The sequence below is a fragment of the Periplaneta americana genome, chromosome 4, assembly GCF_040183065.1.
Source record: "Periplaneta americana isolate PAMFEO1 chromosome 4, P.americana_PAMFEO1_priV1, whole genome shotgun sequence".
Taxonomy (NCBI): domain Eukaryota; kingdom Metazoa; phylum Arthropoda; class Insecta; order Blattodea; family Blattidae; genus Periplaneta; species Periplaneta americana.
This window is the reverse complement of record NC_091120.1, coordinates 159,905,844-159,927,206: the sequence shown is the minus strand read 5'-3', so window position 1 is coordinate 159,927,206 and position 21,363 is coordinate 159,905,844. Positions and strand designations below refer to the sequence as shown.

Sequence of the window (21,363 nt, the reverse complement as noted above, 5' to 3'; positions counted from 1 at the left end):
TAGACAAACGTTGGGCTGTTTTAACAAGACACGTTTTTAAAAATTCTCCTTCCCTGTAAGGTTTTTTTTTTATTTTGCAATATATTGCACCAAGCAATTTCATAGCTTGCTTCAATTATTTTATTTCTCATAACATCTGAACATAATATTGTTGTTTTCTTTTCATCATGCTTGCTTTGCAATTCCAACAGTTGTTTGGTACGATCTACACCCAAAAGGGATAGATGTTTATAAATAAGATAATTTATTTAGGATTTACTTCCTACCACTTCCTAATTTGTCTGTGTATACTGTAAGAGATTGAAAAATGTGACACATTATTTATAACAAAATTAAATAAAATATTATTCAGATGAATTATTTATATGTCCTATTAGATATACTTGCTATAAATATGTAATAAAAAGTATTAAATTCGCGTTTTAATTAAGAATAACAGAATTATAATACCGTTAATATTATTGTGCGCACAATGAAACTTCTCATAGTACCATTGTAAGTTACTGTTCTTAACAGTCGGTACCAATATTTGGCATAGCAGATATCTGATATGATCCCCTTCTTTACAACAGAAATATTGCTCTTCCCATTCTTTATGGAAATAGTATCTCTTTCACTTTATTAATGAACTTGCTTGTTTTGACAGAGACATGCTTTGCCGCTGGCAATAACACAAATGAGTGGGGCAACAACCCTGTTTGTAGGGGATGGACTCTTGAGTAGTAGAGGGTGGAGATTAACTTACCCACGTTCGACAAGTTCAACTCATACTATCTTTGCAAATGTCTGTGTTACTGCCTGTACTACTAAAATTGATAACAGAAATTACAGCTATATCGGTAAGCTACTCCTTTTAGGTATACCGTGTGTTTTACTCCTAGCAGCGTAACTAAAGTCTGCATAAAGCAAAGTCAAGAATTAACTGCGACCAAACACAGCCCATGGTAAACTCTAATTGTGGACAATAGATACAGTCATTAATTACTGAATGAAAAGCTAGTTAAAAGGCACAAATAACAACATTTAAGTGTTCTTTATTAAATCTAAATATACAAATACAATGCTTTCCAATACTTTTAATCAAATATCTAGCTACAACATTTTGTAAAAATACAAAAAAGAACTTCAGAACATATTTTAATATACGCACTGTATATCAATAGCATTTTTCAAATTGAAAACGTAAAAAAAAAAAGGGGCGGGGGGGGGGGAGATTGACAAAATGAAAACGCGTCATCTCAAAGAGATTTATTTTTATCGATTTTCTAGAAAACTGATTTTTAAACGGGAACACTTACAATTAAAACAATTATTAACACGTTAATATACTACAGAAAACATATTGGCAGCAATAATCACAGTCGAAGTCCGAGATCACGAGTTTGGTTCTGGTGCAAACAGTGATGAGACTGCAGAAGCACTCAAATTTGACGTCTCTCTGCAGTCCGACAGACTACTAGTTTCATTTGAGCAATATCTTGTCTTTATGATACAGTCTGTATGCATTTTCCACATTGCATAAATATCCAAACCATTCTGCCGTCTTCTATGGCACCAATAAATTGCAATTTGCCACATGATCACAGTTTTCATTTTTTTTTTACGACATTTCAGTAATTTCCGTTACAAGCTTGTTCACTGAAAGAGAAATTACAGGTTAACCTGAACCTTCTAAACAAAGGCTTTTTCTTTTTGTTTCTTTTTCTTTTCCTGTCTGCATTACTTTGGTTTGTTCGCTATTGAGATCTTTCCAGGAACATGAGTTGACTAAATGACCATAATCTTCACAGAAACTGTAACAAAATGCAGCTTTTCATTATGAAATTAAAACAATGCTTTCAGTTCACATTTTGCTGTTTTAAAATACCATGCTCCACAGGTTTATATGAAGAAATTATTTAAAATGAGCAATACTGTTCAGTCTCCTGCATTACTGGCACTGAAATGTAGGAATGTCACTTTTCATGCTTTCGGTCTGAAGTACAAGTCGCGGATCAACATCGAGTTGAAAGATGGCACTTGCTTCTGTTGGTGCTGCCATGGATTGATGTCATTAAATGACTCGTGATCCAGTGCCACACGACGGGCTGTGCGCGTCATAATCTTCAAGATATCGTGTGTCATGGCATTCTCTTGCAGTTCTTGGCACAAACATTGAATAAACCACGTACCATTTTCTGGGTTCCTCCAAGAGAAGTAACCTGACAAAAGAAGAAATCAATTGCAATAATTACAGTTATTCATAGATTTCAAAAAGGCATATGACTCAGTTAAGAGAAAAGTTTTATATGATATTCTTATTGAATTTGGTATTCCCAAGAAACTAGTTCAATTAATTAAAATGTGTCTCAGTGAAACGTATAGCAGAGTTCGTATAGGTCAGTTTCTGCCAGATGTGTTTCCAATTCACTGTGGGCTAAAGCGAGGAGATGCACTATCACCTTTACTTTTTAACTTTGCTCTAGAGTATGCCATTAGGAAAGTCCAGGATAACAGAGAGGGTTTGGAATTGAACGGTTTACATCAGCTGCTTGTCTATGCGGATGACGTGAATATGTTAGGAGAAAATCCACAAACGATTAGGGAAAACACGGGAATTTTACTGGAAGCAAGTAAAGAAATAGGTTTGGAAGTAAATCCCGAAAAGACAAAGTATATGATTATGTTTCGTGACGAGAATATTGTACGAAATGGAAATATAAAAATTGGAAATTTATCTTTTGAAGAGGTGGAGAAGTTCAAATATCTTGGAGCAACAGTAACAAATATAAATGATACTCGGGAGGAAATTAAACACAGAATAAATATGGGAAATGCCTGTTATTATTCGGTTGAGAAGCTTTTATTATCCAGTCTGCTGTCAAAAAATCTGAAAGTTAGAATTTATAAAACAGTTATATTACCAGTTGTTCTTTATGGTTGTGAAACTTGGACTCTCACTTTGAGAGAGGAACATAAGTTAAGGATGTTTGAGAATAAGGTGCTTAGGAAAATATTTGGGGCTAAAAGGGATGAAGTTACAGGAGAATGGAGAAAGTTACACAACACAGAACTGCACGCATTGTATTCTTCACCTGACATAATTAGGAACATTAAATCCAGACATTTGAGATGGGCAGGGCATGTGGCACGTATGGGCGAATCCAGAAATGCATATAGTGTGTTAGTTGGGAGGCCGGAGGAAAAAAAGACCTTTAGGGAGGCCGAAATGTAGATGGGAAGATAGTGTTAAAATGGATTTAAGGGAGGTGGGATATGATGATAGAGAATGGATTAATCTTGCTCGGGATAGGGACCAATGGCGGGCTTATGTGAGGGCGGCAATGAACAACTTCCGGGTTCCTTAAAAGCCAGTAAGTAAGTAAGTAAGTAAGTAAGGGCTTAAGGGGGGTGATAGGTGAAATTTCTTCTTTCTACATTTTTCAAGCTACGTCCTTGATTTTTTGTACACATAATCACAGTGTGATAGATAATGATGTGGTGAAGTTTCTTTTCTGTAAGTCAATTAATTACCGAGTTATTAACGTAAATATTTTGAAAAATTTGCGCAATTAAAAATGAAACGAGTCACTCAATTTTTCAGTAAAATGTCTGAAATCTTTTTGTAAGATCAGTGGCATATTTAGAAAAATATTACGTATTAATTTTCCTATATCTTTACTACAAAAGGAGGAAAAAAAAATTTTTGAACTACCTACTGGACACCTGAAAATAAAAATTTTGCAGTGCCACTATAAACATTTCATTTTTTATTTTAAAAAGTATTCATTTAATCATAAAAACCCATCTGCTATTTTGCTAACCATAGCATATAGAACATGCAGTAAAAATTTCATGTTCCTTACATGGAAATTGTAAGAGCCTTTACACTTCGAACCTGACGAAATGTACTGAAAACCAAAGTGTGAGAAAACAGCTTGCAAAATTTGCATGGAATTGTATTGTATTGTATTTGAAGTTCAAGGATGCAGTCATTTATATATTGCATAACGTCTATGCTTTAGATTGCCACAGAACATTGAAACTTGCTCAACATATAAATAAGAGATTGCCGATTCATTTTTCACAAGAAAACGAAATTGAGATTTTTGTCTGAAAATGACCAAAATTTCATCCTTCCCTCTTAATGTATTCTGCCTCGAAAAAGTTCACCTCGCTGATATAGATGGGGCATTTGAAAATCGATGGCAACACCTTATTCCAACAACTCCTTCCAACAAACAGAAATTTCTAGTAGGACTAACCAATTAGGTAGTACTTCTATATCAAAATGTCTGATTCTACAAAAGATGCACGACATTAAATAATCTAAAAGAGATCATCATATTGACAGACCATCAGTTAACTTTTGATCAATGTTAATTATGCAATTTATATTTCAATGAGGTAATGTACAACTGACTATCGTTAATTTTACGCATGTCAAACAAAATCGGACAAGCATTGTTGAACAGGCTGTTTAAGAGAGATGATAATAGAATATACAAGACCTAAATGCTACAGAGAAATTGCATAATTTTTCCCAGCACAATTAGGATGGCCTTAACTACACCAGAATAAATAAATAAAAAAGGAAATAAAAAAAAACACACACACACACACACACACACACACACACACACACACACACACACACACACACACACACACACACACACACACACACACACACACACACACACACACACACACACACACACACACACACACACACACACACACACACACACACACACACACACACACACACACACACACACACACACACACACACACACACACACACACACACACACACACACACACACACACACACACACACACACACACACACACACACACACACACACACACACACACACACACACACACACACACACACACACACACACACACACACACACACACACACACACACACACACACACACACACACACACACACACACACACACACACACACACACACACACACACACACACACACACACACACACACACACACACACACACACACACACACACACACACACACACACACACACACACACACACACACACACACACACACACACACACACACACACACACACACACACACACACACACACACACACACACACACACACACACACACACACACACACACACACACACACACACACACACACACACACACACACACACACACACACACACACACACACACACACACACACACACACACACACACACACACACACACACACACACACACACACACACACACACACACACACACACACACACACACACACACACACACACACACACACACACACACACACACACACACACACACACACACACACACACACACACACACACACACACACACACACACACACACACACACACACACACACACACACACACACACACACACACACACACACACACACACACACACACACACACACACACACACACACACACACACACACACACACACACACACACACACACACACACACACACACACACACACACACACACACACACACACACACACACACACACACACACACACACACACACACACACACACACACACACACACACACACACACACACACACACACACACACACACACACACACACACACACACACACACACACACACACACACACACACACACACACACACACACACACACACACACACACACACACACACACACACACACACACACACACACACACACACACACACACACACACACACACACACACACACACACACACACACACACACACACACACACACACACACACACACACACACACACACACACACACACACACACACACACACACACACACACACACACACACATAAATAAGTAAGTAAGTAAATAAGTAAGTAAATAAATAAGTAGGTAAGTAAATAAGTAGGTAAGTAAATAAGTAGGTAAGTAAATAAATAAGTAAATAAATAAATACGTAAATAAATAAATAAATAAGTAAATAAATAAGTAAGTAAATAAGTAAGTAAATAAATAAGTAAGTAAGTAAGTAAATAAGTAGGTAAGTAAATAAGTAAATAAATAAGTAAATAAATAAATAAGTAAATAAATAAGTAACTAAATAAATAACTAAATAAGTAAATAAATAAATAAAATAAATAAATAAAATAAATAAATAAATAAAATAAGTAAATAAGGAAATAAGTAACTAAGTACGTAAGTAAATAAATAAGTATGGATATTAGACATTTTTTTTAAGTTTCCCGCAAATTATGACTGCATAGCTTTCTTTTTGAGATATTCCTATAGTTACATACCTTCAACAGAGCTGTATGCAATAAGGAAATCTGCATGCGTTGGGATCTTGTATGGCGCAGAAGTACTGCTGGAGTCTGTCTCTGTTCGACTGCCTCGTCTTTCCTTCAGAGTAACTCCAGGGTCCAGTTTTTGGCCTCTACAAGCCTGAAAACACAGTCGTCTCAATTAAATTCATTAGTAACTTGTAAGTTAATCTATTTAATTTAGAAATCTGATGTTTAGTATCTGTAAAGTTTCAACATGGCCATACTGGGAAATGTAGAGGAAGAATTCCAATAGAAGGAAGGAAAGGAAAGTGACAGAAGAATAAGAAATTGGTATTGAGGTTGAAGATGGTGGTAATGGTGTCAGAAGTGGTAAAGGTGAAGAAGGTGATGATGGTTAAAGAGAAACCAGTAATAATGTTGGAGATGGTGTCAGAAAAAGTGGATGAGGAGATCAAAGAGTTAATGATGTTACAGCTTGATTCATCGTTATTGGCCCCTGTCCTTGGTTGTTTGGCTAGTGAGCGGGCTGTGTGTTGCGTCATAAAAAAGAAATTTAATCACAAATGTGTATTGGAGGGGAAGAGGGAAGAGGAAGAATGAAAATAATATCTATGCTCGTAGCTGAGGGACACTCATGTCAAGAAATATAAGTCATTATGACATTGTTTAGTCAACAGACGTAGTGGTTAGTAACGGGACGTGTGGAAGAATATTGTGTTTTTAAGGCGAAGTGTATCGCGACATGATAAGAAGGAAGTGTTTGGGGTTATAACGGTGCAGCCTGACCTGTGTGACCCAGCCCGCCTGTAGTGATGAGTAGGGCCCGGATTTTTCGAAAATGCAATGTGCATATGCAAATGCATATTTTGAGGGTTAGTGCATGTTTTGGCATTTATTTAGGTTATGTTTGATCAATTATCTGACATTTCTGAACGAACTGTAAATCTAGTAATGAATTTGTATGTTGGACATCCCTTGGCACCACAATAACCTTCCTATTTCAAGTGAAATGTTAATGGGACCATACTTCCAGTCTCACAATACATCCAGGTAGATGGACGTTGCAGACCTTTTTCACAAAAGGAATTTCTTGCATTCCTTTCTCAATGCAGTATCCTCTCAAAGTTTGTGTCGACAGGACCGCAGGTGTTCATCTGTTGACTTGTTTTTCCATCTACTAATAGTTTATGGGGTGTTTTGTCAGATTAAATTAAAAATGCCTAAAGTTAAGTCCACTAAATCTTTTTAATTAAACAGTGAATTTCAGGCAATAGTGACTATTCAAGTGACGGTGATGTAGTGCATTGTCAAGTATGTGAGAAGACTGTGAAATGCGAGAAAAAGTTTAAACTAGAACAGCATTCGAAAACAACTGAACATCTCAGGTCAGAACAAAAGGGTTAGAACACGCAACTCACTTTTAACTCAGGCGAAATCACGGCCTGAAGTTAGTACTTTTTCTGCTGACCTTTGTAAAGCTTTTGTATGCAGAACATTCTGCTGCATAAATTAAATAATCCACATCTACGATCTTTTCTTAAAAAATATTGTCTTAATCAGAGGACATTGGATGAATCCACTCTCACGAAAGATTATTTGCTTTTGCTACATGCTTCTATCCTGGATTCAATACATAGGGGAGAACTGCGTATGGATTTTTGCTGATGAATCAACAGATTCGTGTGCCAGATACATAGTGAACTTCATAGTGGGTAAATTATGTCCAAAGGAACTCAGCAAACCTCATTTACTTTCATGCAAAGTGTTGGAAAAAACCAACCACAGTACAGTTGCAAGATTTGGTTAGTGCATATTGTTTTGTTTTTAGTGCATATTTGCATGCATATTTTAGGTATTTTCAGTGCATATATATCCAGGCCCTAGTGATGAGTAAGACCCGATGCAGACTAGCGTTAAAAGGACGCTGTGACACAGCATCCCATTGATGCACGGTTTAAAAGTACATTGTTCTAATTGACCAATACACACGTGGTTCCCGGGACGCAGCGTCAGGTAAAGACAGATGGCAGTGACGCAGCATTAATTATCTATTTGCGGGTTCTGCCAGAACACTGTTTCACCGCTGACTGCTGCATTCTGGCACTTCATTGTTGACTGTTGTTCAGTATACATGTGCATCTATTGGCTATAGTATGGACAGTGAAATCGACGTAGAACAATGAGTCATTATGATGTTATGTGTGGACGGGTGGACACAGGGAAGCAGCGTTGACCAAATAATTGGATGCGCATCAGGCTTAACTCGCTCTCAGTCTATCTACTTACTTTTTGCAGGGGCCAAAATCCCTGCATCAAGCTGTACATGTGGAGAAGGAAGAAATAGTGTTGGATGTGATGAAGGAGGTAATAGTGTTGGATGTGGTAAAGGAAGTAATAAATGATAGATGTGATGAAGGAATAGTGTTGGATGTGGTGAAGGAGGTAATAGTGTTGGATGTGGTGAAGGAAGTAATAAATGTTAGATGTGATGAAGGAATAGTGTTGGATGTGGTGAAGGAGGTAATAGTGTTGGATGTGGTGAAGGAAGTAATAAATGTTAGATGTGATGAAGGAATAGTGTTGGATGTGGTGAAGGAGGTAATAGTATTGGATGTGGTGAAGGAAGTAATAAATGTTAGATGTGATGAAGGAATAGTGTTGGATGTGGTGAAGGAGGTAATAGTGTTTGATGTGGTGAAGGAAGTAATAGTGTTGGATGTGGTGAAGAAGTAATAAATCTTAGATGTGGTCAAGAAAGTAATAAATGTTAGATGTGGTGAAGGAATAGTGTTGGATGTGATGAAGGAAGTAATAAATGTTAGATGTGGTGAAGGAAGTAATAAATGTTAGATGTGGTGAAGGAAGTAATAAATGTTAGATGTGGTGAAGAAAGTAATAAATGTTAGATGTGATGTTAGATGTGGTGAAGAAAGTAATAAATGTTAGATGTGGTGAAGGAAGTAATAAATGTTAGATGTGGTGAAGGAATAGTGTTGGATGTGATGAAGGAAGTAATAAATGTTGGATGTGATGAAGGAAGTAATAAATGTTGGATGTGGTGAAGGAGGTAATAGTGTTGGATGTGGTGAAGGAGGTAATAGTGTTGGATGTGGTGAAGGAAGTAATAAATGTTAAATGTGGTGAAGAATAAATGTTAGATGTGGTGAAGGAAGTAATAAATGTTAGATGTGGTGAAGGGAGTGATAAATGTTAGATGTGGTGAAGGAAGTAATAAATGTTAGATGTGGTGAAGGAAGTAATAAATGTTAGATGTGGTGAAGAAAGTAATAAATGTTAGATGTGGTAAAGGAATAGTGTTGGATGTGGTGAAGGAGGTAATAGTGTTGGATATGGTGAAGGAAGTAATAAATATTAGATGTGGTGAAGGAATAGTGTTGGATGTGGTGAAGGAGGTAATAGTGTTGGATATGGTGAAGGAAGTATTAAATGTTAGATGTGATGAAGGAAGTAATAAATGTTGGATGTGATGAAGGAAGTAATAAATGTTAGATGTGATGAAGGAATAGTGTTGGATGTGGTGAAGGAGGTAATAGTGTTGGATGTGGTGAAGAAAATAATAAATGTTAGATGTGATGAAGGAAGTAATAAATGTTGGATGTGATGAAGGAAGTAATAAATGTTAGATGTGGTGAAGGAAGCAATAAATGTTAGATGTGGTGAAGGAAGTAATAAATGGTAACCATCACATAATTCTGTAGGACCAAAAAAAAATTAACTGTAGGAGTCCGGGCCGCCAAGTCACTCAAATGAGTATTCTCCTTGTGTGATGACTTGACTTAATATATGTCAATATATAAGTCGAACATGGAGTAAGGCCACTAAAGGAAAAAGAACCAAAAGAGAAAGATTCGAACTTCGGCGTAGCTCAGTGGTTACAGCACTCAGTGCGTAGAACTGGGGATCTCGAGATCGACCGAAGCAAAATTTTTCTCCATTAATAACAAATGGTAACCAACACAGATAATTCTGTAGGACCAAAAAAGAATAATCTTTACATAAAATTTTTGAAGAATGTAATTTTACCTGTATGATGAAGAGCTTGGGTTTCCCTGCCAATGTGGGGCAGTTGTCTGCTGTAAAATACGACCACAGCATGTCCACATGGTAGGGCACATCTCTAGAGAGCAGGAAGTTTGGCGGCATTCCATGGGTCAACACTGTTACCATTAAACAGTCTGCATCCGAGTGATCCTCCTGTGCCACTGTCAACACACAACAGAGTTTCTCATGTTACTGCCCTCCAATCACGGTGTTCTTTAACTTTATATGTGCCAATGGCGAGAATTTCTAGCTTTGCTATATAGCTTATACAAGGTGTAAGTGATATAACTGTCCAGATTAAAGTGGCAATAGAATAAATTAAAGTAAATAAAAACCTATTATGCATTTTGTAATTAAGTGCATGGTTAATTGGAAAATTAGTCTGAAGTCTGCATAGCTTCACAACAGCCCATAACTGGCTCACCTACAAACACACACACAAACTTAATCTGAATAGCAGCATTCCGTCACTTAGTCACTTTAGTATGGTTTCCAGATTTCCTAATGTTGGGAAATATTAATTTTTTACTTAATTTACAAGAAAACCTTTCATTTATTTTTAAATTGCAAAGGGATAAATCATTCCTTATCAATCAATCAATCATGTTTATTTGTCAGAATTACAGTAGCGTAATTATAGACAATGGTCAATAAAAGCAAACATTAAAATTCCAAGTTCATATGGCTGTCAAAAAAAATTCATTAATATGATAAAAAGGATTATCTAAAAGCCATTTTTTTAAAACAACTTTAAATCTAAATAAGCTAACTGAGTGGGTATTCTTAGGCAATCTATTAAACATATCTAAAGAAAAAACATTGAATCATTTCTTGGTCTGTCAACCTGGCCGTAGGTGTTACAATATAATGATTATTTCTAGTACAATATTTGTGAAGCTGGGATTGAGAAGCATGATTATTTAAATTAATCTTGGTATAGACTAAACAGTCTCAAATATATTAATTACAGTAAGAATATTAACATTACGAAATAAAGGTCGACAATGAGCATTAAAAGATGAATTAGTAATAATATGTAATGCTTTTTTCTGCAAGATTAGAACACTATTAACATTAGCGCCATTACCCCACAAACAAATACCATAATGATATACACTATGGAAAAATGCATAATAGGCTTGTTTCAAATATCTACTAGATACAAGAGCTTTTAATTTACACAAAAGATAATGTACACGAGATAACATTTGCACACAATGTGACCCGCCCAAGTAAATTTTGAGTCTAATGTAATACCAAGAAGTTTAACTTCTGAAATCATTTCATAGGGAACATGATTTAATGAAAATAGTATCCGCTGAGTTTTAGATCTTTAAGTTTCAACCCATTAGCTTCAAACCAACCAACAGCATCACATAAATAGGAATCATTCCTTATCAGTTTCTCTAATGCTAAGAATAAAAATTAGAATTGTACAGGTAATGCTTTCGAGTAAAACAGTGTTAACATTTAGGGAAAAGATTTTTTTTTTTTTTTTTTTTTTAGAAAATTTTTCATTTGGGACTAACATGGTAACATATAGAATTTTTTGTTGTACTCTATCAAACTGTTAAATTTTGCAGTTAATTACTTCCATCCTCTATAGCCCTATATTATTTCAAACTTTCACAATGGTTGTGGGCAATTCAGCCAAGCTGTGAATTGAAAGTGCTTATTGGTTCCATTTTCAAGAACATAATTAACAGAAGTGCGTCAGATGCACTGGTAAAGAAATTCCAGAATAACGACCTGAAGTGGTTGTAATTTGTATGATGTACCCATTTTACCAAAGAAAATGAAACCTGTAACTACAGTAGTTCCGAAATGCTAATCTTGGCAGCAAATCTCCTGCATATGAGGAGAACCAATTGGAGAGCGCTGTGGCGTTGTAATATAGATGACTTGTGCGAGAGAGTGACATCTCTTGTGAGAGAGAGAGATGGCAATACCGGAGCCAGAGGGAGAGAGAAATCAATTTCCCGCTACATTAAATATTTATCACATTGTAGCTCCTATGATAGTCAACCAATCACTGTAATTTTTATGATTGATAGGTGAAAGTCTGAGGAAAAACATAAAAAAAAAATTCGAAATCAAAATTTTTTTTTTGGAAAAGTGATCTGTTTAACATAGACATTTACACCTTCAAAAGTTGGTAAGCAGGAAACTTTGTTTTTCACTTTATGTGGAGGGGGGGGGGTGAAAGTGAGAGACATGTTGAAAAAGAATGGGAATTACTTTTAAAAGTTTTTGGTATTCAAAATCTTTACTAGTTTCCGAGTTACAGCAAGTTAAACGACTTTTGCCTTCATCGAAGGACTCAAGACTCAGCATCTTGTCTGTTAAAAGAGGAAGAACGCTGGAATAAAAAAAAAAAAAAAAAAAAAAAAAAAAAAAAAAAAAAAAAAAAAAAAAAAAACTCGTAAATTCTAAATATCTTTTGTGCCTGGTCTGTGTAAAAAACAACCTTGCAAATATAAATACAGGGGAAGAATGATAAGAGTGTGTCAGCTTGACCCTGTGTGTTTGTTTTCTGTTTTCTTGTATCTACGTGTCTTGGGTGATGCAGGCATCTAAACAATAGCATTATTATTTCGGAATGCATTAAGATCGACACTGCACTATAACATATCCAGAATGCGAATTAAGATTTCTGATGAGGGGGGAATAGAATCCTAGAAGAGAATACCATACTTAAAATTATTATTATCCTCATTCGATACGACTCAACGCTTGGTCACACTGAGTTGCTTGTCTTGCATCTTGACCATAATAATAATTATATCTATGAGCAGGCTTAAGATAAGATGTGTAACTCCTAAGTTATTGATTGTTGTCAGCTTGCTGGTGATGATAATACAGAAATATTATTTTCTTTGCTTACTTTGTACTTTATAAAGTACTGTACATACACTCGTATTAAAACAATTATATTTTGTGAGGGAGGGATAGAAGTTATCCCTGGCAGGGATGTTAATATAAATTTATGAGAGGGGGATAGCTTTCCAACGGAGGGGGGGGGAATCCCATTCCCCCCCCATTAATTCGCACCCTGCCTATATCCTTTTAATAATTTGTACAGAGGGAATGGTTTGACCTAAAATTATGGTTTTTATTTTTCGGACATACTTATAAATGCATTCTCTTTATATCTGGCAAGCAAGCTACTGAATTTAATAATGAAATAAATGCCCGACCGCCAACGTCCCCTTTGATAGTGATATTCCTTTATTAGGCAATGCTGCACTCCTGTGATTCGCAGGAGCTGTGAAGCCACTTGAAGGTCATATGCAGAAGTTTTACCACGAAGAATAGTGACTTCATTTCGTCACTAAAACAAAAAATAATTTAAATGCTTCTGGTAGAAAACTTAGATGTATCAAACGTCAAAATTACTCACAGTTTGTGATGACAGATTTAATCTGGGCATACTCCAGGTTATCGTGGACGGTAACTTCGAAGCCCAGCACCTCATATGTAGTCTTCAAGCGTTTAACATCGAATTCAGAACCATCGCGGGGCGGCATTATGCCATTATCAAATTTGTCGTGGTTCAGGATGATAGCCTTGCCTCTCCTTGGGTGATGCATATTATATTCGTCTGCATCCTTATGCACCACCATGTCAGCTTCCAAAGCCCTTCTGCAACAAAAATACACCATATTTTATCATTCACGTTTGAAAATAATGCGGTTTTCATCGTCGTTCAAGCACACAGGGGCCTGGCCTATGGATGAGTGGGGTTGCCTGCTTGAAACCAGGCACACAAGGAATCTTAGTGTAGTCAGCCAGTGTGTGTTTGGGAATGTGCTTAGCTTGAGAGTTAGCACAATGGATCTTGAAAGGTCGCAGTATTGTGTCGTAGTACCCCCATCCCGAAATTCAATTCAAATCGTCGTCCACCATCACCATCATGTAAGACTGCTTAATTTATGAGACAGAAAGGAAATATTTGAGTACCGATACTAGACATATTTAATAGAGAGATTTTAAAACATGGCAATACAAAATAATATCCATTGTTACAATGCATTAAGAGTTTAACACTAAATAAAATCTGGGACATGATACAATAGTCCAAGATCCAAGGCCAACCAACATACTGCTGGCTTTAAGTCCACATGCCTCAGCAGAGGTGGTGAACAATAAATCAGTCACTACAGGGATAAGGTGTAATCAGCATAATGATCCTCCAGCCATTATACAATAGAACTTACTTACAAATGGCTTTTAAGAAACCTGGAGGTTCATTGCCACCCTCACATAAGCCCGCCATCTGTCCCTATCCTGTGCAAGATTAATCCACTCTCTATCATCATATCCCACCTTCCTCAAATCTATTTCAATATTATCCTCCCACCTATGTCTCGGCCTCCCCAAAGGTCTTTTACCCTCCAGCCTCCCAACTAACACTCTATATGCATTTCTGGATTCGCCCATACATGCTACATGCCCTGCCCATCTCAAACGTCTGGATTTAATGTTCCTAATTATATCAGGGGACGAATACAATGCGTGCAGTTCTGCATTGTGTAACTTTCTCCATTCTCCTGTAACTTAATCCCTCTTAGCCCCAAATATTTTCCTAAGAACCTTATTCTCAAACACCCTTAATTTCTGTTCCTCTCTCAAAGTGAGAGTCCAAGTTTCACAACCATATAGAACAACCGGTAATACAACTGTTTTATAAATTCTAACTTTCACATTTTTTGACAGCAGACTAGATGACAAAAGCTTCTCAACTGAATAATAACAGGGATTTCCCATATTTATTCTGCATTTAATTTCCTCCCGGGTGTCATTTATATTTGTTACTGTTGCTCCAAGATATTTGAATTTTTCCACCTCTTCGAAGGATAAGCCTCCAATTTTTATGTTTCCATTTCTTACAGTATTCTGGCCACGAAAATAATCACATAGGCCGACTTTGTCTTTTCGTGATTTACTTCCAAACTCATTTCTTTACTTGCTTCAAGCAAAATTTTCGTGTTTTCCCTAATCATTTGTGGATTTTCTCATAACATATTCACGTCATCCGCATAGACAAGGAGCTGATGTAACCCGTTCAATTCCAAACCCTGTTTGTTATCCTGAACTTTCCTAATAGCATATTCTAGAGTAAAGTTAAAAAGTAAAGGTGATAGTGCATCTCCTTGCTTTAGCCCACAGTGAATTGGAAAAGCATCGGATAGAAACTGGTCTATACGGACTTTGCTGTAAGTTTCACTGAGACACTTTTTAATTAATCGAACTACAGTAGAGCATCGATTATCCGAAACAATTGGGGACAGTGGATGTTCGGATAACTGATTTTTCGGATAACCGATTATTTACGAAAACAAATTGTACCAGTGTAATAGGAGCAGTAAAATTAAATTGAATTATGGTTTATTTAACGACTCTCGAAACTGCAGAGGTTATATCAGCATCGCTGGTGTGCTGGAATTTTGTCCCGCAGGAGTTCTTTTACATGCCAGTAAATCTACTGACATGAGCCTGTCGCATTTAAACACACTTAAATGCCATCGCCCTGGGCCGGGATCGAACCACAACCTCGAGAATAGAAGGCCAGCGCTATACTGACTATGCCACCGAGGCCGACTAGGAGCAGTATGAATGAGAGAAATGCTGATATTAAACTCAAAACTGTACATATATTTTTTTTTTATCCACACATCTTACAAATAACACAGACAACTAACTAGCCTAGTTTGACAAGTTCAAAATGGCCAATAGAGTAAACTGTTCTGACTGGAATGCTTTTGGTTAACCAGTGTTCCAGTTGATCGATATTCAGATAATAATCGATGCTATAGGCCTACTGTAGTTCCTTGGTAATACCAAATACAATATAACTGGCTTAAAAATTGAATTTCACTACTCACTGTAACCCCTAAAATTCATCACAATCATTAAAATAAACTATAACTAATAATGGGCCCAAAATTGATCTCTGGAGAACTCAATATTTAATATTCCACAATTCTGAGTGACTATACGATATATTATTTCTACTTTTTGTTTTCTATTAAAAGTAAGATGTAAACCAACATAAGGTCTCATTTTTAATACCATAAAACTTTAATTTATTTACTAATAAAGTAGAGTCCCGGAAACTCGACATCTCCAGAAAGCTTCTCTATTTTTTTTCACAGATCATGATATCACCACAGTCTAGTATATACAGTCACTAAGCTCTTCTCTAATCCTAACCGTGGAGGAGGACCATGAGATAATCGAGAGACTGAAGAAAATTTATAACGTCTTTACTGTGTTAATACTAGAAAAATTACCTGATTGACTAGTTTCAACGTGGTATTCATCATTGTCCAAAACCTAGCGAGGTAATTTTTCTAATATTAACAAGTAAAGAAATTATAAAGTTAATCAGTAAAATGTTTGCAGGAAAATAGAGTCCAACCTTATTTGTTATATTTCCGTAAAGGTAAGGATTATGCCTCCATTAATTTTAACAAATATGTGTAAACATCTATATTTTCCAATATTTTGTAAGAAATCTTCAATTGAAGACAAAATTCTGTTGATATTCATTAATTTTTACAGAAAGAAATAAGTTTTTCTTTGCTCGATTTCCGTAATGTCTGTGGCTTATGGTAATTTTGTAGATGAACTCATATAGAAATTTGTGTGTTCTGAATGTTTTGCTGTAAGTTTTGGATCAGTGTTACAACTGAATAAAAGATTAATCTCTCTGAAACAGATGTTTGGGATCATAGCACAAACATCGTATCATTTACCACTGTTATCTTAATAATAATAATAACAACAACAATAATAACAACAACAATAATAACAACAACAATAATAATAATAATAATAATAATAATAAATTGTTAATGTCAATTTCGAGTAAATATCTATACTGGTATTTATATTTTCAAATAAAGGTTCAAAAGGTTCACTGACTCTTCTACAAAAAATTATATTTCATATAGCCTATATCATCCTAGGTTCAATTAATCATAAATATAACAAAAAAAAATCGTCAAACAGTTTAGGATAAATCTCTATAGACAGACAACATGCCAAAAACCTCTCTTTGTGTCTAAATATGCTAGAAACATTTCCGTTAACATGTTTACATTCCTAAGTGAAACGTTTATGCTCAAGGATCAATTGGATAACAGGTTACTGAAGCTTCAACATCTGTCGTCACTCTTGTTAAGCATTGGCGATGAGCTATATCACATTATTCTGACGTCACATGATTAGTAACGTTATCAGCTCTTGCATTGATACGATGTTTGCTAGAGGGATAGACTTACTTTCTTACATTAATTTTATATTTCTTATTTCACTTATCCCAGACCCATACTAACAGCTCTTCAACAAACCAATTCACATGAAATACAGTAATTCCACTGTAACTTAAATACTTTTACAGATATAATGGAATATATGTATATATCCAATAAAGATATAAAGGAAAAATTATAACTAATAATACAACACATAAATTGCATCAAATTAATTTCACGTTGAATCTTATTCACAGTCTTTAGAAATAAGAACTATAAAATGGAACGGCTCTAATTCGAACTTCACGAATTCTGAATTAGTGATAATTCGAACAGCTCATATTTTTATACAAGACACTTCGAGATTAATATTCCATACACTGAAAGTAGAAGTAATTGCAAAGAGTGAAAATGTAATGACAAAATCAAATTTTATTATTATCAAATATAAGATTCATTTACATAGGCTATAATATATCAATTGAATTTATGGACTCCAATCCCAAATATCATAAATTTTATGTTGTCTTAAAAGAAATGCGTCATGATGTACATAAAGAACATTAGTGCAAACACTTGCCTCCTGCTTTAAATCACAGTTTGAAAATTCCCAATCTAATACTTCCTGTGCAGAAATTCACTTGGACTAAAGAACTTCGAACTCATTCTCTTTTCAATTTATGTTTTATGTTCCATATGTTTGAAAAAGCTGATGTACTTCCTGTGCAGTAACCGACTTGGACTAAAGAACTTCAAACTCATTCCCCTTTTGATTAATGTTTTGTGTTCCATATATTTAGGATTCTTATAGAGATATTTTTTTAAATACCAATATGGAACACTTTCAGTTTGAATAAACCAACCAAACTTCATTGGTTTTCTTATTTACGAACATCAGCAAAGGGAAAAGAGCAAACATTAATTATACTACAGGCCTACCAGTATAGCAATCTTAAAATTGAACTTTAAACAATACTAAATCATTAATCTTTCCTCTTATTAAATTATTAAAAACTCTTTAACAATGAACATAGCTTTTACAATTTCTACAAATAAGATATTCTTTCCGTTTGTTCATACACAGTTCTTCCAGGAAAAGTCTTTAAATTTATTTATTTATTTTGCTAATACTTGTAAGATAAAATATAGTATACACAGATAAAGTTTTTAGCTCAACCCTGAAAGAGCAGAACTCGTGCTCAGGGATAGATTCCTGATTTTAAATTAAGAAATATATAATACAATTTGTTATATGTCTACTACACAATAAGAATATATCAATTTAAATTTATAATTTTTCATTATTTATAAAATCCATACATATCTTTTTGCTTCGGAATATGTATTATATTATGACTTTCTCGTGTTAAATTCTATCGTACCTGGTTAACAAGTCTAACCATGTTAACATGTTAACCACGTAGGATAGAATTTAACACGAGAAAGTCATATAATACAGTACATATTCCTTAGTGATAGAGTGTTAAAAGTTGTGTAATCAAGATGTATATCTTTTTAAATTTAATACTAGAATAAATAGAATTGACAATATTAGGATATTTAAAAGGCGTATGACTCGGTTAAGAGGGAAGTATTATATGATATTCTTATTGAATTTGGTATTCCCAAGAAACTAGTTCGATTAATTAAAATGTGTCTCAGTGAAACATACAGCAGAGTCCGTATAGGTCAGTTTCTATCTGATGCTTTTCCAATTCACTGCGGGCTAAAGCAGGGAGATGCACTATCACCTTTACTTTTTAACTTCGCTTTAGAATATGCCATTAGGAAAGTCCACGATAACAGCGACGGTTTGGAATTGAACGGGTTACATCTGCTTCTTGTCTATGCGGATGTACGTGAATATGTTAGGAGAAAATCCACAAACGATTAGGGAAAACACGGAAATTTTACTTGAAGCAAGTAAAGCGATTGGTTTGGAAGTAAATTCCGAAAAGACAAAATATATTATTATGTCTCGTGACCAGAATATTGTACTAAATGGAAATATAAAAATTGGAGATTTATCCTTCAAAGGGGCGGAAAAATTCAAATATCTTGGAGCAACAGTAACAAATATAAATGACACTCGGGAGGAAATTAAACGCAGAATAAATATGGGAAATGCGCGTTATTATTCGGTTGAGAAGCTTTTATCATCTAGTCTGCTGTCGAAAAATCTGAAAGTTAGAATTTATAAAAGTTATATTACTGGTTGTTCTGAATGGTTGTGAAACTAGGACTCTCACTCTTACAGAGGAACATAGGTTAAGGGTGTTTGAGAATAAGGTGCTTAGGAAAATATTTGGGGCTAAGTGGGATGAAGTTACAGGAGAATGGAGAAAATTACAGAATGCAGAACTGCACGCATTGTATTCGTCCTCTGATATAATTAGGAACATTAAATCCAGACGTTTGAGATGGGCAGGACATGTAGCACGTATGGGCGAATTCAGAAATGCATATAGTGTGTTAGTTGGGAGACCGGAGGGAAAAAGACCTTTGGGGAGGCCGAGACGTAGATGGGAGGATAATATTAAAATGGATTTGAGGGAGGTGGGATATGATGATAGAGACTGGATTAATCTTGCACAGGATAGGGACCGATGGCGGGCTTATGTGAGGGCGGCAATGAACCTTCGGGTTCCTTAAAAGCCATTTGTAAGTAAGTAAGGATATTTAAATATAAATTTGTTATATATTCTTGGACCTAAATTACTACTAGCAGTGTTGCATTTTGGTTCAAACAATCTTAAAGAATTCATACCCTTATGTTTCATAACTATGAAAATACTAGCACAGTTATTACCACATCTGCTAGTGGCACTGTTCTCTCAACATGGCAGTATTGCCAATTGGCAAGACATTTTTATGAACGCGAGCTATTGCTTTCGTCGCAATTTACATGTTTTAAATTTGAGAATAAAAATGTTAAACACAAATCGACAAAATGCGGGACAATTCTGCATTCTGAAGCATATTGGGATACTGGAACACAACCCCATAATAAGGGACGATCATGTAAAATACGGAACATTTACGAATCCTACATATATTTGTAAAAGCCAGTGAAAGTATGTACCGGTACTTGCTAGGTAGTAACTGACTTGGACTAAAGAATTCAAACTCATTCTTTTTAATTGATTGATTAAATGGCAAATGGTAGTCATTCTTTTTTAATTTATGTTTTGTGTTCATGTATGTTTGTAAAAGCAAGTTCAGTACTTCCTGTGCAGTAACTGATTTGGACTAAAGAACTTCAAACTCATTCTTTTTTAATTAATGTTTAGTGTTCATATATATTTGTAAAAGATAGTTGCAGTATGTACTTCCTGTGCAGTAACTGATTTGGACTAAAGAACTTCAAACTCATTCTTTTTTAATGTTTTGTGTTCTTATATGCTTGTAAAAGATAGTTGCAGTTATGTACTTCCCGTGCAGTAACTGATTTGGACTAAAGAACTTCAAACTCATTCTTTTTTAATTAACGTTTTGTGTTCATATATATTTGTAAAAGATAGTTGCAGTATGTACTTCCTGTGCAGTAACTGATTTGGACTAAAGAACTTCAAACTCATTCTTTTTTAATTAACGTTTTGTGTTCATATATATTTGTAAAAGATAGTTGCAGTATGTACTTCCTGTGCAGTAACTGATTTGGACTAAAGAACTTCAAACTCATTCTTTTTTAATTCATGTTTTGTGTTCATATATATTTGTAAAAGATAGTTG

The 21,363-nt window shown here is 35.3% G+C and overlaps 1 protein-coding gene across 4 annotated transcripts in view; it reads right to left on the bottom strand.

The window, feature by feature from the left end:
* Positions 1-1,014: 1,014 nt before the first annotated feature.
* LOC138698368 (caspase-1-like) overlaps positions 1,015-21,363 on the bottom strand; it is a 359,132-nt gene continuing 338,783 nt past the window's right edge. For all 4 annotated transcript variants that reach the window (XM_069824232.1, XM_069824234.1, XM_069824235.1 and 1 more), the window contains exons 3-6: positions 13,773-14,014; positions 10,355-10,533; positions 6,323-6,467; positions 1,015-2,201 (exon numbers count right to left, since the gene is read on the bottom strand). In XM_069824232.1, coding sequence (XP_069680333.1) covers positions 1,963-2,201; positions 6,323-6,467; positions 10,355-10,533; positions 13,773-14,014 — 805 coding nt within the window. In that variant the 3' untranslated portion in view covers positions 1,015-1,962. The remainder of the gene's footprint in view (positions 2,202-6,322; positions 6,468-10,354; positions 10,534-13,772; positions 14,015-21,363) is intronic.